This window comes from Gymnoscopelus microlampas (genome assembly GCF_963454915.1).
Source record: "Gymnoscopelus microlampas genome assembly, contig: SCAFFOLD_26, whole genome shotgun sequence".
Classification (NCBI taxonomy): domain Eukaryota; kingdom Metazoa; phylum Chordata; class Actinopteri; order Myctophiformes; family Myctophidae; genus Gymnoscopelus; species Gymnoscopelus microlampas.
In genome coordinates, this window is record NW_028155725.1 from 107,501 (window position 1) to 134,212 (window position 26,712).

The 26,712-nt window shown below is 40.1% G+C and overlaps 1 protein-coding gene across 1 annotated transcript in view; it reads left to right on the forward strand.

Moving 5' to 3' along the window:
• Positions 1-12,980: 12,980 nt before the first annotated feature.
• The window catches only part of LOC311041310 (NACHT, LRR and PYD domains-containing protein 3-like), a gene marked incomplete at its 3' end in the record, with an annotated part of 35,888 nt that continues 22,156 nt past the window's right edge, over positions 12,981-26,712 (forward strand). Inside the window, exons 1-3 of the mRNA XM_084086212.1 lie at positions 12,981-13,061; positions 14,776-15,052; positions 15,384-15,467. Of these exons, the coding sequence (XP_083942338.1) occupies positions 13,008-13,061; positions 14,776-15,052; positions 15,384-15,467 (415 nt within the window). The 5' untranslated portion in view covers positions 12,981-13,007. The remainder of the gene's footprint in view (positions 13,062-14,775; positions 15,053-15,383; positions 15,468-26,712) is intronic.

Below are 26,712 nucleotides of genomic sequence, written 5' to 3' on the forward strand. Positions count from 1 at the left end.
ATAACCTGTCGAATAGAGTCTGCATAATATGCAGACTGCCGTGGTCAACTGTTTAAACAGCCATTTAGAATTTCTTCAACATGGTCCCTTCCTAAAAAGTTTAATAAACAAGCAAAAAAACAAATAAGTAACCCCTTCTAGGATATATTAAGAAGCACTCAATGTACGTATCAAATGGTACACTTTTATGACTTCCCTTTATATTTTATTTTGTGTCAACTGCTTTAGGCGGTCACTTCCTATTTAAAACCTCTTTGGGCACCCCTAGTAGGATGCGTTCAGATCATCCAAGGGACATTTGTACCACATTTTATGCTTTTATGAGATTCTTTTGGTATCTTGCATTATCTTTCATACTGTAGGCGGCCATTTTCAATTTAGTCAATAACTGACTTCCTGTTTCAGATTATTTTGAGCACCCCTTCTAGGATATCTTAGGATGACCCAAGGGACATGTGTGCCAAATTTTATGCTTTTTGGAGATTCTTTTGGTGTCTTTTGAGTCAACGGTCAACAGCTTAGGTGGCCATTTTGAATTTTGTCCATAACTCACTTCCTGTTTAAGATTCCTTTGGGCACCCCTTCTAGGATGTTTTAGGATGACCCAAGGGACATCTGTATCAAATGTCATGCTTTTATCCGTCGCGTAACGATTTTTCACTTGCACCCCCTAGTCATTTATAGCACCCGGCAGCAATCTTGGACGCCATCTTGAAAACTAAGCCTTTCCAGGTTTCATAATGTTGGCTAACACATGTCATCATAGTTATAATTAACTAAACTAACACTGGTGACAAGATTAGTTGAGAGAGGAGAGTTCAGGACACACACACACACACACACACACACACACACACACACACACACACACACACACACACACACACACACACACACACACACACACAGAGACAGACAGACAGACAGACAGACAGACAGACAGACAGACAGACAGACAGACAGACACACACAGAGAGTGGTGGAGAAAAAGGGGGATGTAACTGTAGTTACTTTGTAGATTTTTATTATTGATAGGGTTAAAAAAGAACCCTGATAAAATAGGGCTGACCCCAACGAAGATGAAGAGATGGTTTCGTTCTAAGACCCCAAGATTTGACCAGTCCACATAAAGGAATGACATTCAAGCAATGACGCGATGTTAAACTCCCTCTTAACTGGAATAAACGTCAGGCAGACCCTAGGCTCTAGGTTGGCGGCCTTCTGCTTCAACCGTGTCGGGGGAAAGAGGAGAGAGAGGGAGAGACAGAGGAGAGACAGAAAGAGATACAAGTAGTAACAATAACAATAGTAGCAAATATAATAGTGTAAGATAGTATATGATAGTATACAACAATAATGTGTATACAGTATATAATGGTATAATATAAGAATGTTAAGATAATATACAGTATAGTGGTATAGTGTAATGTAGTACAACTCTCGATGTGTACAACTCTCGATTTCCATAAACATGTCATTCCTTTGATATCATAGGAACATGTACCAGGTTTATTTGTGATAGGATGACAGATGACAAAGTGAATTAGTGACAAATAATATCATATCCCGGTCATACAGAGATAAAGGTTATCAGGACCTTTAAAGGGCAAGACCACTTTGGTAGAGGTTTGGGTTGGGTATTTACCTTGCCATGATGTATATCCAAAGGTGGACAAGAATTTTAAAAAATTGCTCCAGTGATTAGAAATTGATAAAATCAAAAAATAATATTAATAAAATATGCTCCTTATTGACTTACATTGTACGCTGAAACAGCTCTCAAAGTCACTCTTTTAGCACGTAAACCAGTGGTGTGTTCTACCGTCGTTAAGCATTACACACTGCAGGAGTTTATTTATTGAAATCGTCTGTCAGATATCGTTGTGGTCTTCACCCTATAGATTGATCCCCAACCAGGGGATCAATCTATCCCCAACCACACACTGTAGGATAGATCACTAGGAGGCTGTCCAGAGTCAGACCCAATACATACATTTATTTGTTTTTATTCCAATTAATTTCAATCGACGTCTCCCGTGATATATCTCCCTCTCCCCCCCTCTCTCTCTCTCTCTCTCTCTCTCTCTCTGTCTGTCTCTCTCTCTCTCTCTCTCTCTCTCTCTGAAGATATGTTGTGCCATAGACCCCCATACAAGATCTGTGTGTATTTGGAAAATATTCCACAATTTTCTCAATATTTTTCTTTGAAAATAGCTGCGATGAGTTGTGAGCTTGTAGATCGGCTATTTTAAAATATGCAATTTATTTGTATATAGGGTTAAAGTGCTGATGTGGCCTGCCCTATAGTCGCTTTTGTTGGGCTTGTTTTCATAGATCTGATTGCTTATTTCTCTAGCAAAATCTGGCAACAACAAACAAAAAAGGCATGCGAGAATAGACAGTGAAAGACACGCTGCTCACGCAGACACGCATATTACACATACACACAATACACACAGTTCACGCTCTCTCTCATTCAGTGTTATAATGTTTAACTTAAAACAGGACTAGGACGGTAATATTGGGGGGGGGTCTGTTGTTGTTTGGTTAGGTCCAGTCAATGATCCTCTCCTAGCCACGGTGGCTGCTGTAATGTGCTATCATTGGCTGTAGTGTGGATCTCCTCGCAGACCCTTTCATACTGCATAATACTGTCTGATCTCCTGTCTGCGACAAGGCCGTATATCTAACCAGATAGAAATTTGAAAACGTTCGCAAAGCCATCGCAGAGCGGATGATCGCGGCCAGATCGTCTCGCTGATTCTTTCACACACAGCGAGCATTATCTCGCTGATCAAAGGCCGATCTGCGTCAGATCGGGAGGTTTTGTCGGCGAGCGACAAAAAAGGTTGTGGACAGCATAATCGGACCAAATATCCTGCAGTGTGTACCTGCCTTAAGGCAAGTTTACTGATTGAAAAGTTAAGGAGCCGATAGATAGCACACAGCAGACAGATAATAGAGCAGGCACCCTGATATCAGCTTGAACAACACGGTCCTGACTTATAGATAAAACATGTCAGGTTGACAGTGAGATGACAAATATGAAGCCAGGCTGAGTTAGGCTAAAATATGTATTTATATTAATTTGTCTGGTTAGATCTATATTTGATGGATCATATCAATATTGTCCACAAAATATATAGTTTAACTCCATCAATTATTATTACAAAACATACATCAACCACTTCAGCCTTATTTAAAGTTCCAACGTCCCCTCTTATAGACTCACTGACAGTGTTGCCATGTCTGTTTACCATAAGTGACTCTGGGCTTGCTTACTCTGTGAAGTTGCTTGTAATATTGGTAGATGCTTGCTTCCTAACGTTGTTTAAACCAGTGGTTCTCAAATGAATACGTATTTGGCCATATACTCCCATCTGAACATGTTTTGTGGCAGTTTTGTGGCAGATCTACAAACGTGTTATGAGCTTCAAGATTGGTTATTATTAAATAGCCTGTCTGCCACAGTGTGTGTGTGTGTGTGTGTGTGTGTGTGTGTGTGTGTGTGTGTGTGTGTGTGTGTGTGTGTGTGTGTGTTTGTGTGTTTGTGTGAAGAAAGTGTCAATGTTTCTCCCTTACATGGTTTCTAAAGAGACGTTGTTGAAATATGAACATTTGAGGAACTGTGGCAAAAACTTCAGCTTCTCACAGCTTATCCTCGACTCAAACAACGTCAGAGTTCCTCTTTGTTTGACCACTGGTGATGAGCACAGATCAGTGGTGTAAAGTAACTAAGACCATTTACTCAAGTACTGTACTTCAGTACAATTCTGAGGTGTTTTGACTTTACTGGAGTATTTCCAATGTTCAGTACTTTTATCTTGTGGGCTCCTGCCTTCCCCCTCCTTTGTAATTCTCTCCTGAACCAGACGCCTGCCTCCACCAGAATGTATACATGGCGCCCCCAGGCACCGATACCGCAAGTAAAAGTACTAGTTATGCAGAATGTCTAACATGTGTAAAAGGCTATTGTAGATAGCAGATCTACAAGCTCACAATACGTCACAGAATGTCCCCTCTAGGCTTTTTGAAAATAGCAGATCTACAAGCTGTTGCAGGTTCTCATTGGAAACAAGACCGCAAGGACTTTCATGAACGACCTGTTAAAAGGAATTATCCTTATCAAGCTCACAATGCATTGCCATGTGACAAGTTGTGAGCTTGTAGATCTGATGTTTTCAAACAGCCAAAGTTTCCACAGGGCTGAAGGGGTTAACGCATTCAATCCAGGAACGCATCTGTGTCATTTTAGATTTGAGCTGTAACCATTATTTTATACTATGGCTATTCAAAAATATCAGATCTACAAGCTCATAGCGCGGCATGAGCTACGAGCTTGTAGATCTGCTATTTTTGAAAAAATGTGAAAATGTGTGCAAATCTTTGAGTATTATATTTTTTAAAGCAACCATTTCAAACTCAAACCTTTGCTTTGGGGGGGGTCCCTGGAACAATATATGTTGAGATGGGGGTCCCTGGAACAAGATATTTTGAGATGGGGGTCCCTGGAACAAGATATTTTGAGATGGGGTCCCTGGAACAAGATATTTTGAGATGGGGGTCCCTGGAACAAGATATTTTGAGATGGGGGTCCCTGGAACAACATATGTTGAGATGGGGGTCCCTGGAACAACATATGTTGAGATGGGGGTCCCTGGAACAACATATTTGAACAAATATTCGCTTTAAAAAATAAATATTCAAAAGATTTGCAAACATTTTCCACCAAAAACAAAAACGGCAGATCTGTAAGAAAAGCAATGGAGTAAAAGTACAATATTTGTCTCTGAGGTGTAATGGAGTAAAAGTAAAAGAATAGAAAAATGGAAACACTTCTGTAAAGTAAACATTCCTCAAAATTGTATTGAAGTGCAATAAGAGTAAATGTACTTAGTTACTTTCCAATTTCAATTCAATTCAATTTTATTAAAGTGTCAAATCACAACAAGTTGTCTCAAGACACTTTACATGTAGAGAAGAGACCCAACAATCGCATCCTGAACAAGACATTTTGAGACAACAAAAAACTCCCTCTTAACTGGAAGAAACGTCAGGCAGACCCTAGACTCTAGGGTGGGAGGGGCCTTCTGCCTCGACCGTGTCGGGTCGGGGGAAAGAAGAGAGAGAGAGAGAGAGAGAGAGAGAGAGAGAGAGAGAGAGAGAGAGAGAGAGAGAGAGAGAGAGAGAGAGAGAGAGAGAGAGAGAGAGAGAGAGAGAGAGAGAGAGAGAGGAGAGACAGAAACAGATACAGTACAAGTAGTAAAAATAACAATAGTAGCAAATATAATAGTGTAAGATACTATATGATAATATAATATAGTACAACAATAATGTATATGCACCACTGAGTACATCCACCCCAAAGTGGGTTCAGGTGCAGGTTTAAAAAAATAACGCTTTGAGCTTGTAGATCTGTTGTTGTTTGTGTGTGACACTGTAGCATGACCAAGTATGGCATTAAGACTTTGCATTGTGAGCTTGTAGAAAAGCATTTTCTTTTTTTTTTAAGAATTTTTGAACATTTTGAAAACAATGATTACTTTTACTCTTGGTACTTCAAATACATTCTATTGCCAATAGTTTTGTACTTTTATTCAAGTAAAAATGTTAAATACAGGACTATACTTAAAGGGCAAGACCACTGTGGTAGAGGTTTGGATCAACGTTGTTTGTGTTTGTTTATGAGCTAAAAGAGTGACTTTGAGAGCTGTTTCAGCGTACAATGTCAATGAGGAGCATATAGTATTTATTTTTGATTTCTTGTCCATCTTTGGAGTTACATCATGGCATGGTAACTACACAACCCAAACCTCTGCCAAATTGATCTGGCCCTTTTAATGTTTGACTCCATTATGTCATCACCAAAATAAAGTCCTGCATTTTGGTGATAGCTGGTAAAAAAAAGTAAAACCTCACACACACACACACACACACACACACACACACACACACACACACACACACACACATACACACACACACACACACACACACACACACACACACACACACACACACACACACACACACACACACACACACACACACACACACACACACACCCCACACCCCACACTCATTTTTTAATGATTCTAAATTATTTTTTTTGCTGTTTTTGCTATTTTGCAAAAAAAGTAACAGCCTGGTTGGCCCGGTCGTTGCGCACGCTTTTATGTATACATTGGCGGGGACGTGTCAACCGTGTGTCCACCGGCCACTGGCTACCGGCCACCGGCCATTGGCTACCGGCCACCGGCCACTTGTCCCCGTCCACCGGCCACTGGCTACCGGCCACCGGCCACTGGCTACCGGCTACCGGCCACGGCCACGGCCGCGGCCGGGCTTTCGCGCTCGCCCTCTCTCAGTTTAAAGTCTTCTTTCAATCACCATGATATACATTTTGGTAAATTATGGTCCTATTTATTTTAAAATTGACGATAAAGTAGGTTATGCGCTAGGAGGGGCGGGATGATTTGATTGACAAGCTACACAACCAATAGCATTCATTCCCTGCCCCTGCTCTTGATTGTCAAGCTACTCAACCAATGGCATCCATTTAGAGATTGATTTCCGGTTGCTTTTTTGTATATATTAAAGATGGCGGATTTGAAATCGTTGAAACATAGGCTTCGTTTACGGTCTCTAGAGTCTGGGGGTGTCACTTTGTGCATCTCTTTTATACAGTCTATTATGGTTTACACACGTGTCTTGTGTCTAGTAGTGACTGCACTTGTTTTTAATTAACAGCGTTTTGTAATGCTTCTGCACTTTGCTCCTTCCATTTGTAACGTTGTCTCATAATGTGTAACTTGTTTGGTTTTGACATTTCATGGTTGGGTGTTGATTTGATTTGATTTATTTGATTTACTCATTAGATTTGTTTGTATACATATACAGGACATGTTAGTTCTTTCCAAGGGAAAGTTTACAATTCAGTTGTTGTGCCGGTGAGGTAAGAAACCGTAGGGAGGCTTACGGTATGTGAGAACCTCACCGTTTACATCACATATGATTTGAGTTATTTAATTTAAGATCTGTTCAGGTAAGCTTTGATTTATGTTCCATGATGGTGTTATATTCCAGCATTGGCCTGGACCAGTGGTGGAAAAAAGTACTCAAATGTTTTACTTAAGTAAAAGTATCAATACTGCAATGTAGAAGTGCTCTGTTACAAGTAAAAGTCCGGAATTCAAAATGTACTTGAGTAAAAGTACAAAGGTATTGGTTTCAAAATGTACTTAAAGTATCAAAAGTAAAAGTACTAAAATGTTTGAAAATAGCTGATCTACAAGCTCACAACGTGTCACGATGCGACACTTTGTGAGCTTGTAGATCTGCTATTTTCAAATAGCCTAGTTATGAAATAGGGCTACAGTGGATAATTTATGTTAATGTAATCATTTATATCTGCAAAGTAACTAGTAACTAACATTTTCAAATAATTGTAGTGAAGAAAAAGTACAATATTTGCCTCTGAGATGTAGTCGAGTAGAAGTGAAAGTATAGACAATTTGAAATACTCCGCTAAAGTTAAAAGTACCTCAAAATTGTACTTTAGTAGAGTGCTTGAGTAAATGCACTTATTTACTTTACACCACTGGCCTGGACCATGTGTGTGTTCACCTCGCTATTAATCTGGTGCTTGCTGGTTCAGCACGAAGGGGGTGTGGCTACATCTCAGAGGCCAATATTGGTACTTTTACTCCACTACAAATAAAACGTTAGTTACTTTGTAGATTATTATTACAAAACATACCCACTTCAGCCCTATATACATTTCAGCCATATGAAAATAGCCGATCTACAAGCTCACGATGCGACGCATCGTGAGCTTGTAGATCGGCTATTTTCAAAAGACGTCCCACAGGCTCTCCTGGTCCAGGTCTGGCTGCGTTTTGCTTCATTGCACAGACTCTGGAGATGTGAGCGTTGATTGTTTGGATGACCTCAGGTCCATTCTGTGTAGCAGTCATAGACTGTAAAAAACAATGGAAAAAGCAATCTGTGTATCAGTCATAGACTGTAAAAAACAATGGACAAAGCATTCTGTGTAGCAGTCACAGACTCTAAAAAACAATGGACAAAGCATTCTGTGTAGCAGTCATAGACTGTAAAAAACAATGGACAAAGCATTCTGTGTAGCAGTCATAGACTTTAAAAAACAATGGACAAAGCATTCTGTGTAGCAGTCATAGACTGTAAAAAACAATGTACAAAGCATTCTGTGTAGCAGTCATAGACTGTAAAAAACAATGGACAAAGCATTCTGTGTAGCATAACCTGCCGTATTTTGTAGTGTACCTTCTGTTTTCATTTCTACATCATCTTATTTATTTTACTTTCTGCATTATTTTTTTATTTTACTCTTTGAATCTTCTTTATTTATCTAACTCTCTGCATATTCTTATTTATTTTACTCTGCATCTTATCTTATTCTGCATATTCTTATTTTACTCTCTGCATCTTATTTATTTTGCACTCTACATCTTCTTGCTGGTTTTACACTCTATCTTCTCATGTATTTTATTCTTGATCATTACTGTTTTTTTGTGATTAGTGTTTAGTAACTACATGTATTCATGTGTGCCATTTCGCAAATACCAGAACATTGGCATAATGCTCTGCAAGGTAACCTAGCATCCCGGCATCTACACTTTCTCGAACAGAAGGGCTCAGCTTTGCAGCCACACTTGAGTTCTCTACAAACTTTGGCAGCCTCTGGCAAGAGTGTCCATAAAGGTGTCCACGAATCAGCGACTTTAATCCATCCATATTTGTCAGGAGATGGTAGAGATTGGATAGCTTTCTGGACCAAATGCCTGATTGGCAAACTATTCGATTTGAATGTTGTAGCAGTGCAGCCCGTGGGGGAGGAGTTTTTTCCATTGAGAAACTATTAAAACTTTTTTTTGGCACCCCTTAAGATGCATTCAGATCACCCAAGGGACATTTGTACCAGATTTCATGCTTTTATGAGGTTATTTTTTATGAGTGTCTTTTGCATCATCTGTCAACACTGTACACGGCCATTTTCAATTTAGTCAATAACTCACTTCCTGTTTCAGATCATTTCAGGCACCCCTTCTAGGATCTCTTAGGATGACCCAAGGGACATGTATGCCAAAATGTATGCTTTTATGAGATTCTTTAGTTGTCTGTTGAGTCAATCGACAACACTGTAGGCGGTCATTTTCAATTTTGTCAATAACTCACTTCCTGTTTAAGATTTTTTTGGGCACCCCTTCTGGGATGTCTTGGGATGACCCAGGGGACATGTATGCCAAATTGTATGCTTTTATGCGATTCTTTAGTTGTCTTTTGAGTCAATCGATAACACTGTAGGCGGTCATTTTAAAGTTTGTCAATAACTCACTTCCTGTTTAAGATTTTTTTGGGCACCCCTTCTAGGATGTCTTAGGATGACCAAAGGGACATGTGTGCCAAATTGTATGCTTTTATGAGATTCTTTAGTGGTCTTTTGAGTCAATCGACAACACTAGGCGGCCATTTTCAATAACTCACTTCGCGTTTCAGATTCCTTTGGGCACCCCTTCTAGGATGTCTTAGGATGACCCAAGGGACATATGTGCCAAATCTTATGCTTTTTGGAGATTATTTTGGTGTCTTTTGAGTCAACGGTCAACAGTTTAGGTGGCCATTTTGAATTTTGTCCATAACTCATTTCCTATTTAAGATTTTTTTTGGGCACCCCTTCTAGGATGTTTTAGGATGACCCAAGGGACATCTGTATCAAATGTCATGCTTTTATCCGCCGCGTAACGATTTGGCCATTTTTTGTGGTTAGCAGTCCTACTAAAAGCTGTTTTCTACAGAGCGTAAAGTAAGCCGATTGTTCAGGAATTTCAAATCTGCCATCTTTCTATATCGCCTCATACCCTGCGCAATGCAACCAGACCAATATTGGTTGAGTAGCGTGTCAATCAAGATCAGGGCCGGGGAATGAATGCTATTGGTTGTGTAGCTTGTCAATCAAATCAAATAATCGTTAGAAGATTTTTTTCCGATGGATTCTGTTACTATTGGGTATGCTAAATAACATACTTTTTTTTTTTTTTTTTTTTTGCGCTCTTTTTCTCTCTAAGCACCTTAGCGTCTATAAGTACATCATGCACAGTATACATACATTGCTGCTATGCTCAGGCACCTTAGTTTGTCTCTTATCTTAGGTACTTTGTAAATATGTAGATAACTTGTTTTTGGCCTTCTATTGTTCTCTGTTGATCTCCTTCCCACTTAAACCCCTACCCCTCTTCTTTTTCTCTCTCCCCATTCTTCTTTCTACGGAATTTAACGTTGCGATGGGAGTGTTGTACAAAAACAAATTTCACCCACTTTTTTACCTTGTAAACCTGTGATGTGACAATAAACCTGATTCTGATTCTGATACAAAGAAAATAGGAAAATCGAACTTCTGGAAAGGTATTATTTTCAAGAAGGCACATATTCCCTCCCAGCTCCCATTTTAAGCTCCTGGCATTTTAAGCTCCCGCCATCTTGAAAATGATGCCTATACAGGAGTTAGATTTTCCAAATGCTTTAGTATGTTATTTAGCATACCCAATAGTAACAGAATCCATTAAAAATACCCTTCTATCTATCTATATTATATCTAATATTGGATTCATTGCAAACTTTAAGCCCCACAGCATGCCAAAAATCTAAAACTTGTCACCAAGTGAACAATTGTTGACTTTTTTACATATTCCCTCCCCGCTTATAAGCATGCTAAGCTCCCGTCAGCCATTGTGGACGCCAACTTGACAATTGGTCAGGAGTAGAAAAGCATGTATACTTAATGAACTGGTGGATGTGTCTCACTTCAACACATCACTTTAACACTTTCTGTACACTTTATGGAAAAACATTCTTCCTCCTTGTAATAATAATAATAATCTCTCAAGAACAGATTCTGCTCTCCGCTTGAATATGTTGGGGGGGTTCGTCATAACGTGTATACGCACCGACCTACAAGTGGGCGTGCCTTCAGATCAGGAATAGGGATGGAGCTCGAAAACCGGGTCCATTATATACCCGGGCATGAATTTATCGAGACCCTTTTTTTTTTTTTTTTCAAATTCACCAAAAAATCTGGCGACCCCCCAAAATTATTTGGCGACCCCCCTGGAGGTCGCGACCCCCAGGTTGAGAACCACTGGTCTAAACTATCACAACAATAGGCAATCAAGAAATAAATCTAATCACCCACGCTGGCACAAACATGTTGGTCTAAAAGTGTATTGATAGCTGCAAGTTGTGCCAAACAGCGCTGCCCGGAGCGTGTCCGTCCCTCAGTCTATCGTTGCCGAAAATGGCAGATCTACAAGCTCACAACGTGGTGCGAACAGACGCAGTGTGAGCTTGGAGATCGGCCATGTTTGGTGCGTGACACCGTCGTACGATGAAGTATACATTGCGCTTTTAAAGTGACAGTACACACATTGACCGTTTCTTCAATATTATTTTCCAAAAGTAAAAAGGTCACTTGCCTTCTATCTGTTAGATAGTACTGTATTTGAAGGCCCTAGTAAAATGTAGTGCAAGTGATATATTTTGGTTAAAACAAAGAAAAAAGAATAGAAAAAATAACTATGCATTTTTTGTTTATAAAAAGTTGAAGAGACATGGAGATTTTATAGTAATTGTTACAGTACTATTCATAATATAAAGCCATTTAACACTTATTGCACATTATATGAATGGTTGTTTTAATGATAGGCAAAAATATCTTTTACTTTTGTCATCTTCATTTAATTTTAGATAGTGGTCAGCCACAAACTCACTGTCACAACTGGCCAATAAAAAAAGATACCGGATCTGTTCAGAATTTTTCGCCTCACGTCTTTTTTCTTAATAATAGAAAAAGATCGACAGTGGGCTCGATAAAAGCTCGGTTCGATAAGCAGGCTCGATAAGGTGCTCATTATCAATAAAAATTAACGAGCTCCATCCCTAATCAGGAAGCAGGCCACGCTTTACCCAATCAAATGTAGTGGCCGGGATTTACTGTCTGCTCTCGCTTCCCACTGAAAACAAACCTAAACTCATTTAACAATAGCGTCCTTGGAGCAGACAAAACCACGGAAAGATATTCACATTTTAACTAGCTTTTTCATCATAGAAACAAGTGGGCTTATAACCAAAACCATCCATGTTCTCTCGGAGAAGTGGTGTTAGTGTTCTGTGGAGAAATATTGTTAGTGGGAATGAAAACATAAGCGCACCCCGGAAGTGGAGCGCTGAGGGCAGACCAAAAACCCTGGTCTCCTTGCACACAGGTGCTCCATTTACACCCAATGAATTCATTCAAGTGGTTAATATTAAGATTCTCTCTCTCTCTCTCTCTCTCTCTCTCTCTCTCTCTCTCTCTCTCTCTCTCTCTCTCTCTCTCTCTCTCTCAGGATGTTGCTACTAAGGGGTTTCAGAGCCATGCAGCATTTTCCACTCAGTAAGAATATAAAACTATCTTCTACATTGTTTTACATTAAACATTCCATTACTGTGATCATTTAACTTATTTATCATGATCATCTCTCTCTTAAAGGTTGTTTGGTGTGAGGAGATCTTTGCTGTCCATTGATGAGGAGTTTACACACATTTTGACTTAGTGAGTTCTGCATGCAATCCATGCAACTTTATGTTATGTGTTATTTTATAGAAGATACTCTGATCATCTCAATCTCTCATTTAACCATATATAATATATATATCTCTCTATTGTGCTCATGGTGCGAGTTAATATGATTATAATCATAAGAATGATGGTCTATAAATGCACTGAAACATTGTGTTAATGCGATTGTAAAAATAAAACTGAAGGGTGCGGTCCAAACAATAATAATAATAATAATAATAATAATAATCCATGAAATTTATACCACAGACATGCAGTATACTTTATATAAACATAGTCAGCATGAATGGCACTGTAGTTGTTAACTTTGTTGTCACTTGTCAATAGAAGAAGCAACAAAGAAGACATAAAGATGGGGAACTGCCATCCCGGACGGGGAAAGAGAGTCACAGACACACAACACATGGTATGTTTACCACTCTATATAGCAATAGGTCAACGACTGACCGACCACAGCTCATTTTAAAACCGGGGCACAGTCAGATGGGCACAAGTATGTTTAGTACTTCAACCATGTGGGCAAGGGTTTTGTGATCAAGCTCTGAGGAAACCTTAACTATAGGAAGACTACCACCCCTATTCTGGGATGAAAATTCGGTGAAAATAGCGTAGATTGGCAGAGATTTGGGGTAGAGGGGAACAAAGGTATAGAAAGGGGGAAAGGAAGGGATTTAGTATAGACCACTGGGGGACTCTGGTCAACAAAGTACACATAGGGTTTAAGTGTTTCATAGCCTTAGCAATGCAATCAGGCTGTCTTGCTGAATTCCTTGCACTATAAAAGTGCATGGTACAGAGCAATGAGTTGGATTTAGTTACAAGTTGTTGATTGTTTTGATGGCACTGGGACTTTGGAACTGCCACTCTGCCCATGAGCAACGTACTTAATCTCGAGTTCTATGCCATGCATAGCTTCTATGCCCCAATGAAACCAAAAAAGTTTCCATGAAAGCTTATTTAGAAAAGCACTAAGGCTTCTAGTGCCTTCTAGTACCAGCTATCCGTCATTGTCAAATTGTATCTTTGACAGAGACACACATTCCCTGAGGATTACTCAAATATAAGAGACCTGCAGCATAAACCTAGAAAGACATGGATAACACACGTTGTAACATCAAGGCCCAGTGTGTGACTGTTTAGTTTTAACTAAACATCAGTGGATGAGATGAGGGAGAACCATTCAATTATCATCACACCTGGCGATACAAAAGCTACATGTATCCATCAGTACCACACACGGGGAGAAGGACATTGTCTTGCTCCACTATAATGAATACATTGGATACAAATAATTCCACTCCTTAGTCGGACACACGCACGCACCCACGCACGCACCCACCCACGCACGCACCCACGCACGCACGCTAATCACTCGCCTCAGTCATGTTTTTACAGCTTGGTTACATTATTGATTTATCTAGTCATGATAGAACATGTAGTTTCTCAATCTTTACTATTCTCACACATACAACTGCTGGATTAAAGGAGACAAACCATGAATTTCACTTTTTTTTTTGGGGGGGGGGGTATTTTTTTGGCTCCCCAGTGTCTCTTGTACCCCAATTTTTTTTTTTTTTTTAACATTCAGTCATTCATTCTCATTTCAGAGATTTTCAGAATGGGCGTGTCTGAACAGGCCATTCTCAGAATGGCAAGTTTGCTTACATCACAAAACTTTCTGCCCATGTATTTTGACAGACAGAATTGCTCAGTAGCACCCCTCTGCCCAACGGGACGTTTTGGTATTGCAGCTGAAAGTGCTTTATAAGCCTGAGAGAATTGACTTGGGATGAGTATATCTGAGTATTGATTTAGGCTCAAACCTTTTGAAAATGGTTTGAGGGACATACACCATAAGATATTAAATATCAATTTTTTTTTTTAATTCATGGTGTGTCTCTTTTAAAAACTAGAACTCTGTGATGTTTACATACTATGTTTAGTGATTGACAGCCTGCATGAGGAGGCGTTTATTTGAACACATGTATGAACTCTTTTGTCCCATCACAACACCCAGCCACCAAAGTGAAGCCATTCAAGCGACTAGATAATTATTGTACAATTGTGAACAAAGCTTTAGAGAATGAAGCTGAGATGTTAACATCCTCTGTTTGTACCAGGAACCAAACACGGATTTACATGAGGAACACATCTTGAAAACTCTGAAGAAGCTGACAGCCAAGGAGTTCGAGAATTTCAAAGTTCATTTGCAACACCCTGAAAACCTTGAAGGCCTCGTTCCAATCCCACAGGTCCTTCTGGAGAAGATTGACAGGAGGCCCATCGCTGGTCTGATCGTGTGGACCTACCCCAGTCATGCACATCACATCATGGTGAATGTCCTGAAGAAGATCCACAGGAATGATCTACTGGACAGGTTTACGGACATATCAAAAGGTACAATCAAATATAAAGTTTTAATCAGGATCAAAATGACATTTCCAACTTTCTGGAAACATGTATACTTATGTACTCGCTTGACCAACACAAGTACATTCTTCTTGTGTTTCAATATACTGTATTTTCATTCCAATTGTTAGAAGAACACCAGACATTAATATAGTCGTTTGAGACTTTGTAGTCATTTTAGTGGCTGGTTATCTTTCCTGCTGCAATAACACTTAATTACCTTACTAAACACTAATGTAATCAATGTGATATCAGGTTAATTACTGCCAAGTAATAGCAGGTTTCTTATATAAGTATGTTGTCTTTTCTGACTCAATAGTTGTAACATCAGACCAGCATGGAGCTACAGACGCTGACCCACCAAGTTCAAGTTCAACATCAACAAGTAGAACTAAAGTTGAAGGTGAGCTGACACTATGAATAGATGTCTTCAATAAGCTGATTCAACTGTATGGTCTGTTCACACTATTAACCTGTAGTCTGTAGAAACACACACAGCACATGTAATTACTTTAATGTCATACACATTACATCATGATATATTGGTCCTCCACTCAAACTTTGAGATATGAAAGACTGTTTATTGCTTTTGTAATCTGAAACATCTAATATTTTGATTTAGGTTGTTGCACTTTGAAACAACAGTTGGGTAAAGAAAAAGGCCAAAAAACTGCTATAAAACATCTAAGTATGTACAGTAGGGTATTATATTATTATCATAGTTTAATAATGAATTAGACAGAGGTGAGGCTACATGCTTATTTCTGTGATGCTACTTGAACTCTGAACAATACTCAAGTTTTTTGAATTTGTGCGCTACTTGAACTTTGAACGATATGAGGAGGTGAAGGTTGAGGTTTAGTTCCAAGGACTTTAAGCCACTCTCACCCCTGCCTGATGTCTGTAGATACACACAAAACACATTGAACTACTTATATGTCAATATACGTTATGAGATGATCATCACTCAAACTTTAAAGTAGCACTAGGCAGAATTACTGATACCAGGTTATAGCATTTAATAATGATGCATATCAACAGGTTAAAATGTTATGACAGTATAGACTTGCATGTGCATGTACTGTCATTGAAAAAACTAAAACAAAATAACAAATGTACTTTTTCAAGCTGATCTCATCTGAGCCGACTTTAGCCTGGACAAAACAATCATTGGGCATCTGCAAGAAAAACAATATCCAAATGTTAAACTTTAAACTTAAACCATATAATACTTTGTTGACCGGTATCCCCCAGGGGTCTATACTTGGGCCCCTCCTTTTTCCCCTTCAACACAAAATCTCTTAGTCAGAAATTGGCGATCTACAAGCAAGCTCACAACACACCGTTGTGCATTGTGAGCTTGTAGATCTGCTACTTCACTGAATGTTTTCCTGGTTTGACCTGTCAGCTGCAAAACGTCTGTAAAGCGGTCATTGTAGCACATGGAGGATTATTTGATTAACAGAAAGTTTGAAGAATAGAGCTGTTATTTTTGTGGTTTTCTTTCTTATCTTTCAAATCAATGTCTTGTCTGTACTTCTTGATCCAATTAATTGTACCTCGGTGAAGAACATTATATTGATTCCAAGCTTTTGAACTGTATGTGAGAGGATATCATAATTGCCTACTTACACATAACAAAACAAATCAATAAATATCTTGTAGCACTTGTAAAGTCCTACAAGGGAAAAAAAAGTGCCCCTGCCCCACACACACAAATCTCTACACCCAAAATAGCCGCTCTACAACATGCTGTGTTGTGATGCATTGTGAGCTTGTAGAGCTGCTATTTCCGTGGATTGTTTGCCCAGAATAGGTACACTAGGGTTCATTTGGTTAAACCACCAGAACTATTTCAACCATTTAAACCAACCTATATATAATACATTATAATCTAAGGATTGTAATCTAAGGATCTAAAACAAATAGTATCTATAATACAGTCTATGCCTGCCTAAACTCATGGTTTGAAAGAATTGGTATTTTATAAACACTTACAATGTGATGTGATGTGATAACAGAAAATAACATCTAGAGCCTCAAACATGTACCTTGCCTTGTTTATGATTAGTGGGTTAGAATTGCTCCTAGGCTAGTTTGAGAAGATGTTACAATATAGAATAGATAATGAGGCATCTTACCAAATACTTTTGAAAAGGACACATTTTGAAGATCCATTCGTGAGAGAAGCCAAACAGCAGTACTGTAGATCCACATTGGAAAATGTGTTGTGTTTGCTTGTGAGTAGACACTGTATTCATGGTCATTTCTAACACCTAATCACAGTCAGTGTATCTCTCTGTCTTGTTACCAGCAGGCCGGTCATCAGCAGCAGCCAGCTACCACCAGGCCGGTCATCAGCAGCAGCCCGTTACCACCAGGCCGGTCACCAGCAGAAGCCAGCTACCAGGTCTGTGATCTCATACTAGACCTACTAGTACTATAATGTCTCGTAGGAATGCCAGGCAGTCACCATCAGAGGATGAAACTGTTGTTACCATGGGCATGCTGCCAGTCCGACGTGTTACCAGTCATGCCAATAGGGCCGAGCCCGATTGGCAGGTCTGTTGCACGCCGATACTGGCTATTTTGACTGTAGGGGTTACATATTCATTTTCTAGGCTATCAGTTGCATTTAGAGCTGCATTATTAGGTCCCTCAGCCTGTTTGCCAGTGTCGGCCAAGCGGGCCATCTCAGCTAAAGTGTCACGTAATAATGAAAATCGGCTGTGAGGCCATAATGTCACTGCAGAGGCACAGACGCACCCCCAGTGTCCGCTCTGCGGTATTAATTCATAATACTGTAGGCTAGGCTACTGTATATTGATCACATGAACACCACATACAGCAGCCTAATACATCTTACCATATGATGAGAAAACTAGTTTATGAAAGCTGTGTCCAGAAGATCCATTCTCCATTCCGATAGGACAGTGATATATTAATTCAAAATTACTAATTTAATCAATAAGTAATCAATAAACTCTGGTCCATAATCGGATAGCAGCGTTCCACTTGTATGCCCTGGATTTCAACATCATCTATTTACCTCGGTAAACGTGAGCAATGTTCAGTAGAAAAGGCTTATAAAATATCCTTTCCATGTTATTAGTCTATTATTTGCTGGTGGGGTTAAACCTTGTAAACATTACACATTACGTTCAGCTGATCCATCGTGCAATAGTGGGACTCGCTTCCAGACAGATCAGAATGATGTTCAAGTTCTCTGTCAGTGTCAAGCCAATGCGGCCGACATCCAAGTTTGGACGAGAAGTTAACTCCTGCAGCGGTTGCCAGATTTTGTGAGAGAAATAAGCAACCAGGTCTATGAAAATAAACCCAAAAGAACTGTAAACCATATGTCATATGAGAACAGTAAACCTATATATACTGTATACATTGAAATGATATACTGTATACATTGGAGATAGCCGATCTACAATCCAATCTACAAGCTCACAGCGCTTTGTGATGCGATGCGTTGTGAGCTTGTAGATCTGCTATTGTCAAAAAAATTGAAATAAAATGTGGAATATTTGGAAGATGTTTTACACATTCTATCAACACAAATCTGGTAAGGGGCTCCAGCTGGCACAAAACATTTTCAGATGGGGGTTATAGGGATAAATTAGCCTACATTAATTTGGGGGTCCATGACATGTAAATATTTGAGAATCAAAATAATTGAACAATTGTGAAGCAAGCCCAAATAAGCAACTACACTTTAGAAACAAGCCCCAAAAAACTGCACCCCACAGCTACCAATATTTACAACCAACTTTACAGAAACATACGCCCAAATTTGCTTATAATAAGCGGACATGGCAACACTGTTCAGCACGGTGACTATCAAGACTATCGTAGATGTATTTTATCGAGTCTGACCTTTACTTTTGTATCTACGAGAGTCTTAGCGACTGTTATGTATTTGAGTCTTGGCACTACTGTTATATTGGCAGCTCCCTGTTCCTTTAAGAGAGGTTATTATGTCATCATTGGCGGACGTTGTCTGTAGTACAAGCGCGCTGAATAAGTAAACAATGGATTAACTCTCTAACCTTGTTTGAGTCGTTATTATGCTGTTTATGTAAGTGGATAAACATAGCAGAACTGGCAACAAAGTTATACAGACTTTTAACGTGCAACAAACGGACTATATATATATAAAAAAATAAATTAAAAAAACCTGTGGATAGTGTGCAATGAACGGCGCTGTTGATAAACATATCAAGGTAAAATAAGTGGCTTAAAAACTTAAAAATGGCCTTGGACTTGTGGGACATGTGAACAGTTTTGATAGTACAGCTGAAGATTGGATATCCTACATGGAAAGAGTTGAATAGTATTGTGTGGCTAACGAAATAGCAGAGGACAGACAAGCTGCTGTGCTACTAACTGTTATGGGATATAAACGGGTGCATTTCTCCTTTCCGACATGTCACCTTTCCGACGTTGACTAACCCTATACCTAACCTCAACCGCACGCGGAAGCCACTAGTCGGAGTGGTGAGATGTCGGAATGGAAGGAGCACCCCGAGCTAAACATACAACTTGCTCCGCAGTCTCATTGCACCCATCAAACCAGCTGCCAAAACCTTTGCTGAAATTACAGACGTTCTAAAGAAGCATTTGAATCCGACACCATTGCTGATAGCAGAACGTTTTCGATTTCACACAAGGAATCAATCACAGTCTGAGACCATATCGGAGTACATTGCAGAGCTCTGTAGGTTAACAGAGCATTGTCAGTTTGGGGAGGGGCTATCGGACGCTCTAAGAGACAGATTTGTGTGTGGGATGCACAATGAAGGCATCCAGAAACGTCTCCTGAATGAAGACAAACTAACTCTAGCTTGTGCATTGGAAATAGCTATATCAATGGAAACGGCAACAAAGGATGCAAGTGAGTTACAAGGCAAACACAATGAAGCAAGATCAGTGCAAGTTCCAAACAAACCAACGCTGAGTATGAGAGAACAGAGCCCTGCTTCAGATGTGGAAAAAACTCTAACCCTAGCCCTAACTGCAGGCAGTGCAACAGAAGAGGACACACACAGAAAATGTGTAAATCAAGGTACAGTGATAGACAAGGGAAGAGAACAGGAAAGAGCAGTCAATAAGTGCATGAAGTAGCAGAGACAGACTCGGAGGATTCAAATGAAGAGAATTTGTCCCGTCTTGATTTATACTCCACAGAAGATGATGACAATGAAGTCATATGGTTGACACCTTAAGTTAATGGAGAGCCATTCAAAATGGAACTGCATACTGGATCCTTACATATCTTTACAAGACTACAAGGAGCATTTCCCTAAACTGAAACTGAAACACACCAGTGTGAGACTGAAAACATACACAGGTGAGCGGATCACTCCACAGGGAAAACTGAAGGTGAAAGTGATATATGAGGGCCAAAGTCGCAACCTTGACTTGTATGTACTTAAGTATGGAGGCGTGCCATTATTCGGACGAAGGTGGTTGAGGCACATCCGTCTGAACTGGCATGATATAAAGGCCATGCAAATTGCCACCAAGGAGGAAAATCTGTGTGCAGACGTGCAACTGACACGGATAATGGATAAACATGCACACGTGTTCAGAGAGGGCATCGGTACCCTAAAACAAATCAAGTGACGGATTGAGCTTGAGAACGATGCAACGCCAAAATTTCATAAGGCTCGTCCTGTCCCCTATAGTACCTGTGGGAAAGAAGGGATTTGTGGGGATTTTAAAGTGACATTGAATCCTGTAATACATGCAGAGCAGTACCCACTCCCACGTATAGATGATATTTTCGCATCCTTGTCACACGGTGAGCGTTTCTCAAAGATTGACCTTGCACAGACCTATCTACAAATGGAAATGGAAGAGTTCTTCACAGAAATATCTGACCATAAATACGCACAAGGGCCTTTACCAGTATATTAGACTAGTGTTTGGCATTACCAGTGCCCCAGCGATTTGGCAGCGGGCCATGGACCAGGTGTTGCAAGGAATACCATACACCATATACCTAGATGACATTATTGTGACTGGCCCAGATACTACCACTCATTTGGCAAACCTAGAGGCTGTTCTAACAAGGCTGGAGGAGTATGGCCTGAGAGCTAATAAGAAATGTGAGTTCTTCCAAGCCTCCATTGAGTACTGTGGACACAACATTGACAAACATGGCCTTCACAAGATCTAATTTCTCGGTTTAATTAACTACTACCATTGCTTCTTTCCAAATCTCTCAACTTTGTTACACCCACTGAATGCACTGCTGCAAAAGGACACCAAATGGAGGTGGACCAAGGAGTGTGCACAGGTGTTCACAGCAGCAAAGCAACTGATAACCTCCAATGAAGTGTTGACACACCATAGTGTGTCAACACTTGCAACAATGCGAAATTGTTATTCAAACGTCTATATAAAACAACGAGAGAGGGGCGGATAACCCCGTACAGAAAACCCAACAGAAATATGAACAAACACGACGAAGGTGAAGGAAGCCACAGCAGCTCCGCTGGTCACGACAGCCAAGATGGCACGGCTCAGATTGAGAACACAGGCATGGCGGCTACAATCCTTAAAGAAATACAGGAGTTCAGGCGAGATAACAAAAAGCAACTTGAAGACATTAAAGAGGAGCTACAGAAAACGAACAAAAGAATGGACGAAGCAGAGGACCGAATCACAAAGACGGAGGAAAGAATCCAGAACACGGAGGACGTCACGTCGGAAATGCTAAAGCTATTAGCTCAATTCGACGCTAATATACTCGACCAACAAAGTCGCTCGAGACGCGAAAATGTACGGGTGTTTGGCATACCGGAGGAGATGGAAGACGAGGCCACATCAATGAACAAATTTGTGTGGAGAAACTACTACAAGTCTGTTTGGAGCTGCCGGACACAGAGCCTCTACAGCTCCAGAGATCACATCGCTCCCTGGGCCCTAAACCACCGGCAGACGCGCAACCAAGATCCATTGTGGTCAAATTTCTTAGCTTCAAAACTAAAGAAATGGTGCTCCAAACGGCGTGGCAAAAGAAAGGATTCACGTGGCAAGATCATCGAATTAATTTGGATAATGACCACCCCCCACGCATCCTCCAAAAGTGCAGATAATACACGGAGGCACGCAAGGTACTGAAAGATAAGAAGATACAATTCAAAACCTTCCACCCCGCCCACGTAAGAGTGCATTACAACGAGGGAACCAAGACCTATGATACAGCGATGGAGGCGACGCAGGACATGGCGAGAAGAGGCTTCCCTGTCACCGTGATTCAAACCCCGGAGACGCTAATGGTGAGAATTTGACTACTGACATGGCAGAAGAACACCCGACGTGGGACCGAGAAACGACCACCTCGCCCAAGGACCACACACTACATAGTAGAGGACCTGGCTAAGATATGTATGCACTTAATTTAGGAGAGAATATCTCAACTGTTCCTGGCTAATATGACCCCAGGGAACAACTTAGGAACTGTGACTAATTGTCTATCCGGGACGAAATACCCGAAAATGACCACGCCCTTTTTTTTAAATGACCATAACCGGTGCACTGCTTCCAACATGGCTCTATCTGCTAAACTGTTGGAGCTACAGATTTACTGAGGTGCACAAAATGTTCAGAATACTTATGTTTAGGGAAACATAGTAAAGTCTAACATTTCTAATTTGATATGTTATGACAGAACAGCTAAAAAACGCAAAAGAAACTGCCAACATTAGAGTCCAGGGCTAGAGGAATAATTGTGTGTGAATCAGTCTAAAAGCACCTACATTGATGTAACCCAGGGCCTGCTCTAATGATTTAGCAAGGGTATCTGGCCAGCAACGCTCTGGGTCATCATTGTGGCCAAATCCAATATGGCCACCACCTGAAAAAGGTTTTGGCTAAAGCTTTTGAACCAGATGAGCTATAAATGAGCAAACTTGGTGTCTAAATCATGTTTTTTGAAAACTAGAAACACGTTGGAATGCTCATCTTTATGACTGTGGCTGGACCTCTATTTTGCATATTTCAAAGAAATATTAGTCTTACAATGTGTTTCACTTACCTTAATCTTTGGTTGTTTTTTTTGGCAAACTTGGTGTCTACTTTATGCTTTTTGAGCATTAGAAACACATTGGAATGCTCATGCTATTTAGGATTGGATCCATCTAGAGCACTCTGACTTGCTTATTACAAATATGGCCACTATACCAAACATGTTATGTGACAAAGTTTCATCCAGATTGAGTGTATACAGTAGTTGTAGGAATGAGTTAAGATCAAACTGGAGAAAACAATGTAATTTTATCGAAACAATATAACATGACTATAAAATCCAAAAGATACAGCAACAGCCAGTACAGTATGCACATCAATGCTCAGCATAAAGTGAATACTATCATAATAGTCAAAGGTGCATGGAATTTGAACAATATGTTCAAATTAGAATCAGAAAAGTTGCACTGGGACTCCATGGCTAGTGGGAACCTTACTGGACCTATCTTGCCAGTAAAGCTGTTGCTGTTGTAACACCAAGACCATAATGTGATATATTGTAAAATGTAAACGATTCTATACACCTTTGACTAGTACTGTATGATATCATACTAGTCAATGGTGTATAGAATAGTAATACTATATAGTATTACATTTTATGCTGAGCATTGTTGAACATACTGTATTAGCTGTAGCTGTAGGCCTATCATCATAGGAATTAGTTCTACTGTTAAATCATTCTTGTTTCAATAAAATGACATCGTAAGATACATTGGTTGTTTCATAACATAGTGGCCATATTTGTGATAATCAAATTAGTGTCCTCTAGATAGATTACATCAGAAAGATAAGCATTCAAACATGTTTCTAATTGTCAAAAAACATGATTTAGACACCAAGTTTGCATTCATAGCTCAAACTGTGGTTCAAACTTTATAGCCAAAAACTTTGTCAGGTGGCAGCCATATTGGATTTGGCCACTATGATGACCCTGAAGGTCGCTGGCTCGGGCGCCCTTGCTAAATCATTAGCTGGGTTACATATGGGACAAATGCGGTGCTCTTAAATTGATTTGCGCATAAATATCCCTATGGCACTGGACTGTAATACGTTTTTAGCGGTTCATTTTAGCTGTTTCTGTCAAATATCAAATTAGAAATGTTACACTTTACTATGTTTCCCTAAACATATTAAGTATTTTGAACATTTTGAGCACCTCAGTAAATCTGTAGCTCCAACGGTTTAGCAGATAGAGCCATGTTGGAAGTAATGCACCGGTTATGGTCATTTTAAAAAGGGCGTGGTCATTTTCGGGTATTTCGTCCCGGATAGAGAATTAGTCACAGTTCCTAAGTTGTTCCCTGGGGTCATATTAGCCAAGAACAGTTGAGATATTCTCTCCTAAATTAAGTGCATACATATCTTAGCCAGGTCCTAGACTAACAAGGAGAAACTGCAGTCTTTCAGAAGAAACACACCACCACCCGAAGCTACAGAGAACATTGAGGAGGAATCTTAATGACAGACGGGCGAGATGGGGGACATCAAAACAAAGAAGAAAATGGTCGACCTGTGGTTACTTAAATTAGGATTTGAAATTGAGATTGGTGAGCCTAATTATAGCAGATGTTGCTCCTTTTTGTTTGTTTTGTTTTTGTCTTCCTGTTTTTAATACAGTAAAATAATTTACCAAGCCGATACTTAATAAAAATATGAAAATCGGACTAAGAAACATGAGACCTAACTATGTTGTCAACTTTAAGGGCTCCCCCTCCAGAGAGGGACCAGCCCGCTCAGATTTCTGCTGAATGACTAAACAAATTTAAGGTGTCTTTCTTTTTCTTCTCTTTTTTCTTTCCTTTTTGCCTGGTAAATGTTGACCCTGCACTTGTTCTTAAATGTGTGTGATTACGTGAAGCCCCCCCCCCAAGCTGCCCGCTGCCAGATGTTATTTTTATTCCATATTTTATTTATTTTTTGTCTTTTTTTTGTTTCTTGATTGTTAAAAAAAATTAAAATGTTGGTCATCAATGCAAAATGAACATTTCAATTTTTTGTATGGCTATATGTACAAGAGAAAGTGAATACTTATGTATATGTATAAATATAAGAAACTGCCTTTACACACGATGACTACAATAAAAAAAAAAAGAAAAAGTTGAATCAGTACCTCTGTTGACAACGTTTCACTTTGATTACCGATCACCAGCCCGTAGTATCCATCTTTAGTCCCCAAAAAGGTCTTCCCGCCATGGCAGTGGCACGCATACAGAGATGGGCTTTATTCTTAGGAGCACACATGTACACAATTGAATATAAAAGTACTAAGCTCCATGGAAATGCTGATGGACTGTCCCGGCTTCCACAAGTGAAGTCTGAAGAAGCTACTGATCCTGCTGTAGTGCTACACATGTCACAGATAGAACCCCTGCCTGTTACCAGCGCACAGGTACAAAGACAGACAAGAAATGACCCTGTCCTAGCTAAGGTCTATGATTTGACAGTTAATGGATGGCCAGCACACAGGGATGCCCAGCTTCTGGAGTACGCCAAACAACATCAATTCTCTGTGTGCCAAGGTTGCATTATGTGGGGGTCCCGCGTTGTTGTACCTGCAAATCTACGTTCGAGAGTGCTTGCATCATTGCATGAAGGACACCTTGGTGTAGTTAAAATGAAAAGCCTTGCCAGAAGTTATGTATGGTGGCCTGGCATGGATAGCCAAATTGAAGACTTTGCCAAGTCATGCACAGGTTGTCAACAGCCCGAGCGACAACCCCAGCCAGCACCTGTCCACACATGGGAATGGCCCTCCACCCTCTGGCATTGCACACATTATGCTGGGCTGTTTTTGGATCACATGTTTTTTATTATTGTCGACGCCCATTCAAAGTGGCCCGAATTTTTTATAGTTAAGAAAGCTACTGCTGCTAAGACAGTAAACCTCCTGCGAATGCTTTTTGCTCGTGCAGGATTGCCCCTGCAACTGGTGAGTGACAATGCCAGCTTGTTCATGGGGCAGGAGTTCCAATGTTTCCTCAAGAGCAATGGCATTAAACATATCATGTCGGCCCCTCACCACCCAGCCACAAATGGGTTGGCAGAACGTTTTATTCAAACTTTCAAACAGTCCATGAAAGTAGGAAGGAGGAAGTGCTCCAACAGAAGGTAGCCAACTTTCTTCTGGCCTACAGGAACACTGCAAATTCCACCACAGGACAGACACCTGCAATGCTGTTCCTGGGAAGACCCTTGAGGTCACGCTTAGATTTGTTAAAACCAAACATTCGCAAACACGTTCATGTTCTCCCAGTCAGCTGCAAAGGAATATGAGAACCTTTGACGTCGAACAGAAAGTCCTGGCCGTCATCAGAGTGACGTCAAACCAACGTTGGGTTATGACGTCAATCAAACTTTCATTTTCAACTACCCCACAACAGTCATCCAACGTTAGAGGATAAACATTAATTCAATGTCTAACAAACATCAGAGTTTGACGTCAAACCAACGTTGGGTTATGACGTCAATCAAACTTTCATTTTCAACTACCCCACAACAGTCATCCAACGTTAGAGGTAAACATTAATTCAATGTCTAACAAACATCAGAGTTTGACGTCAAACCAACGTTGGGTTATGACGTCAATCAAACTTTCATTTTCAACT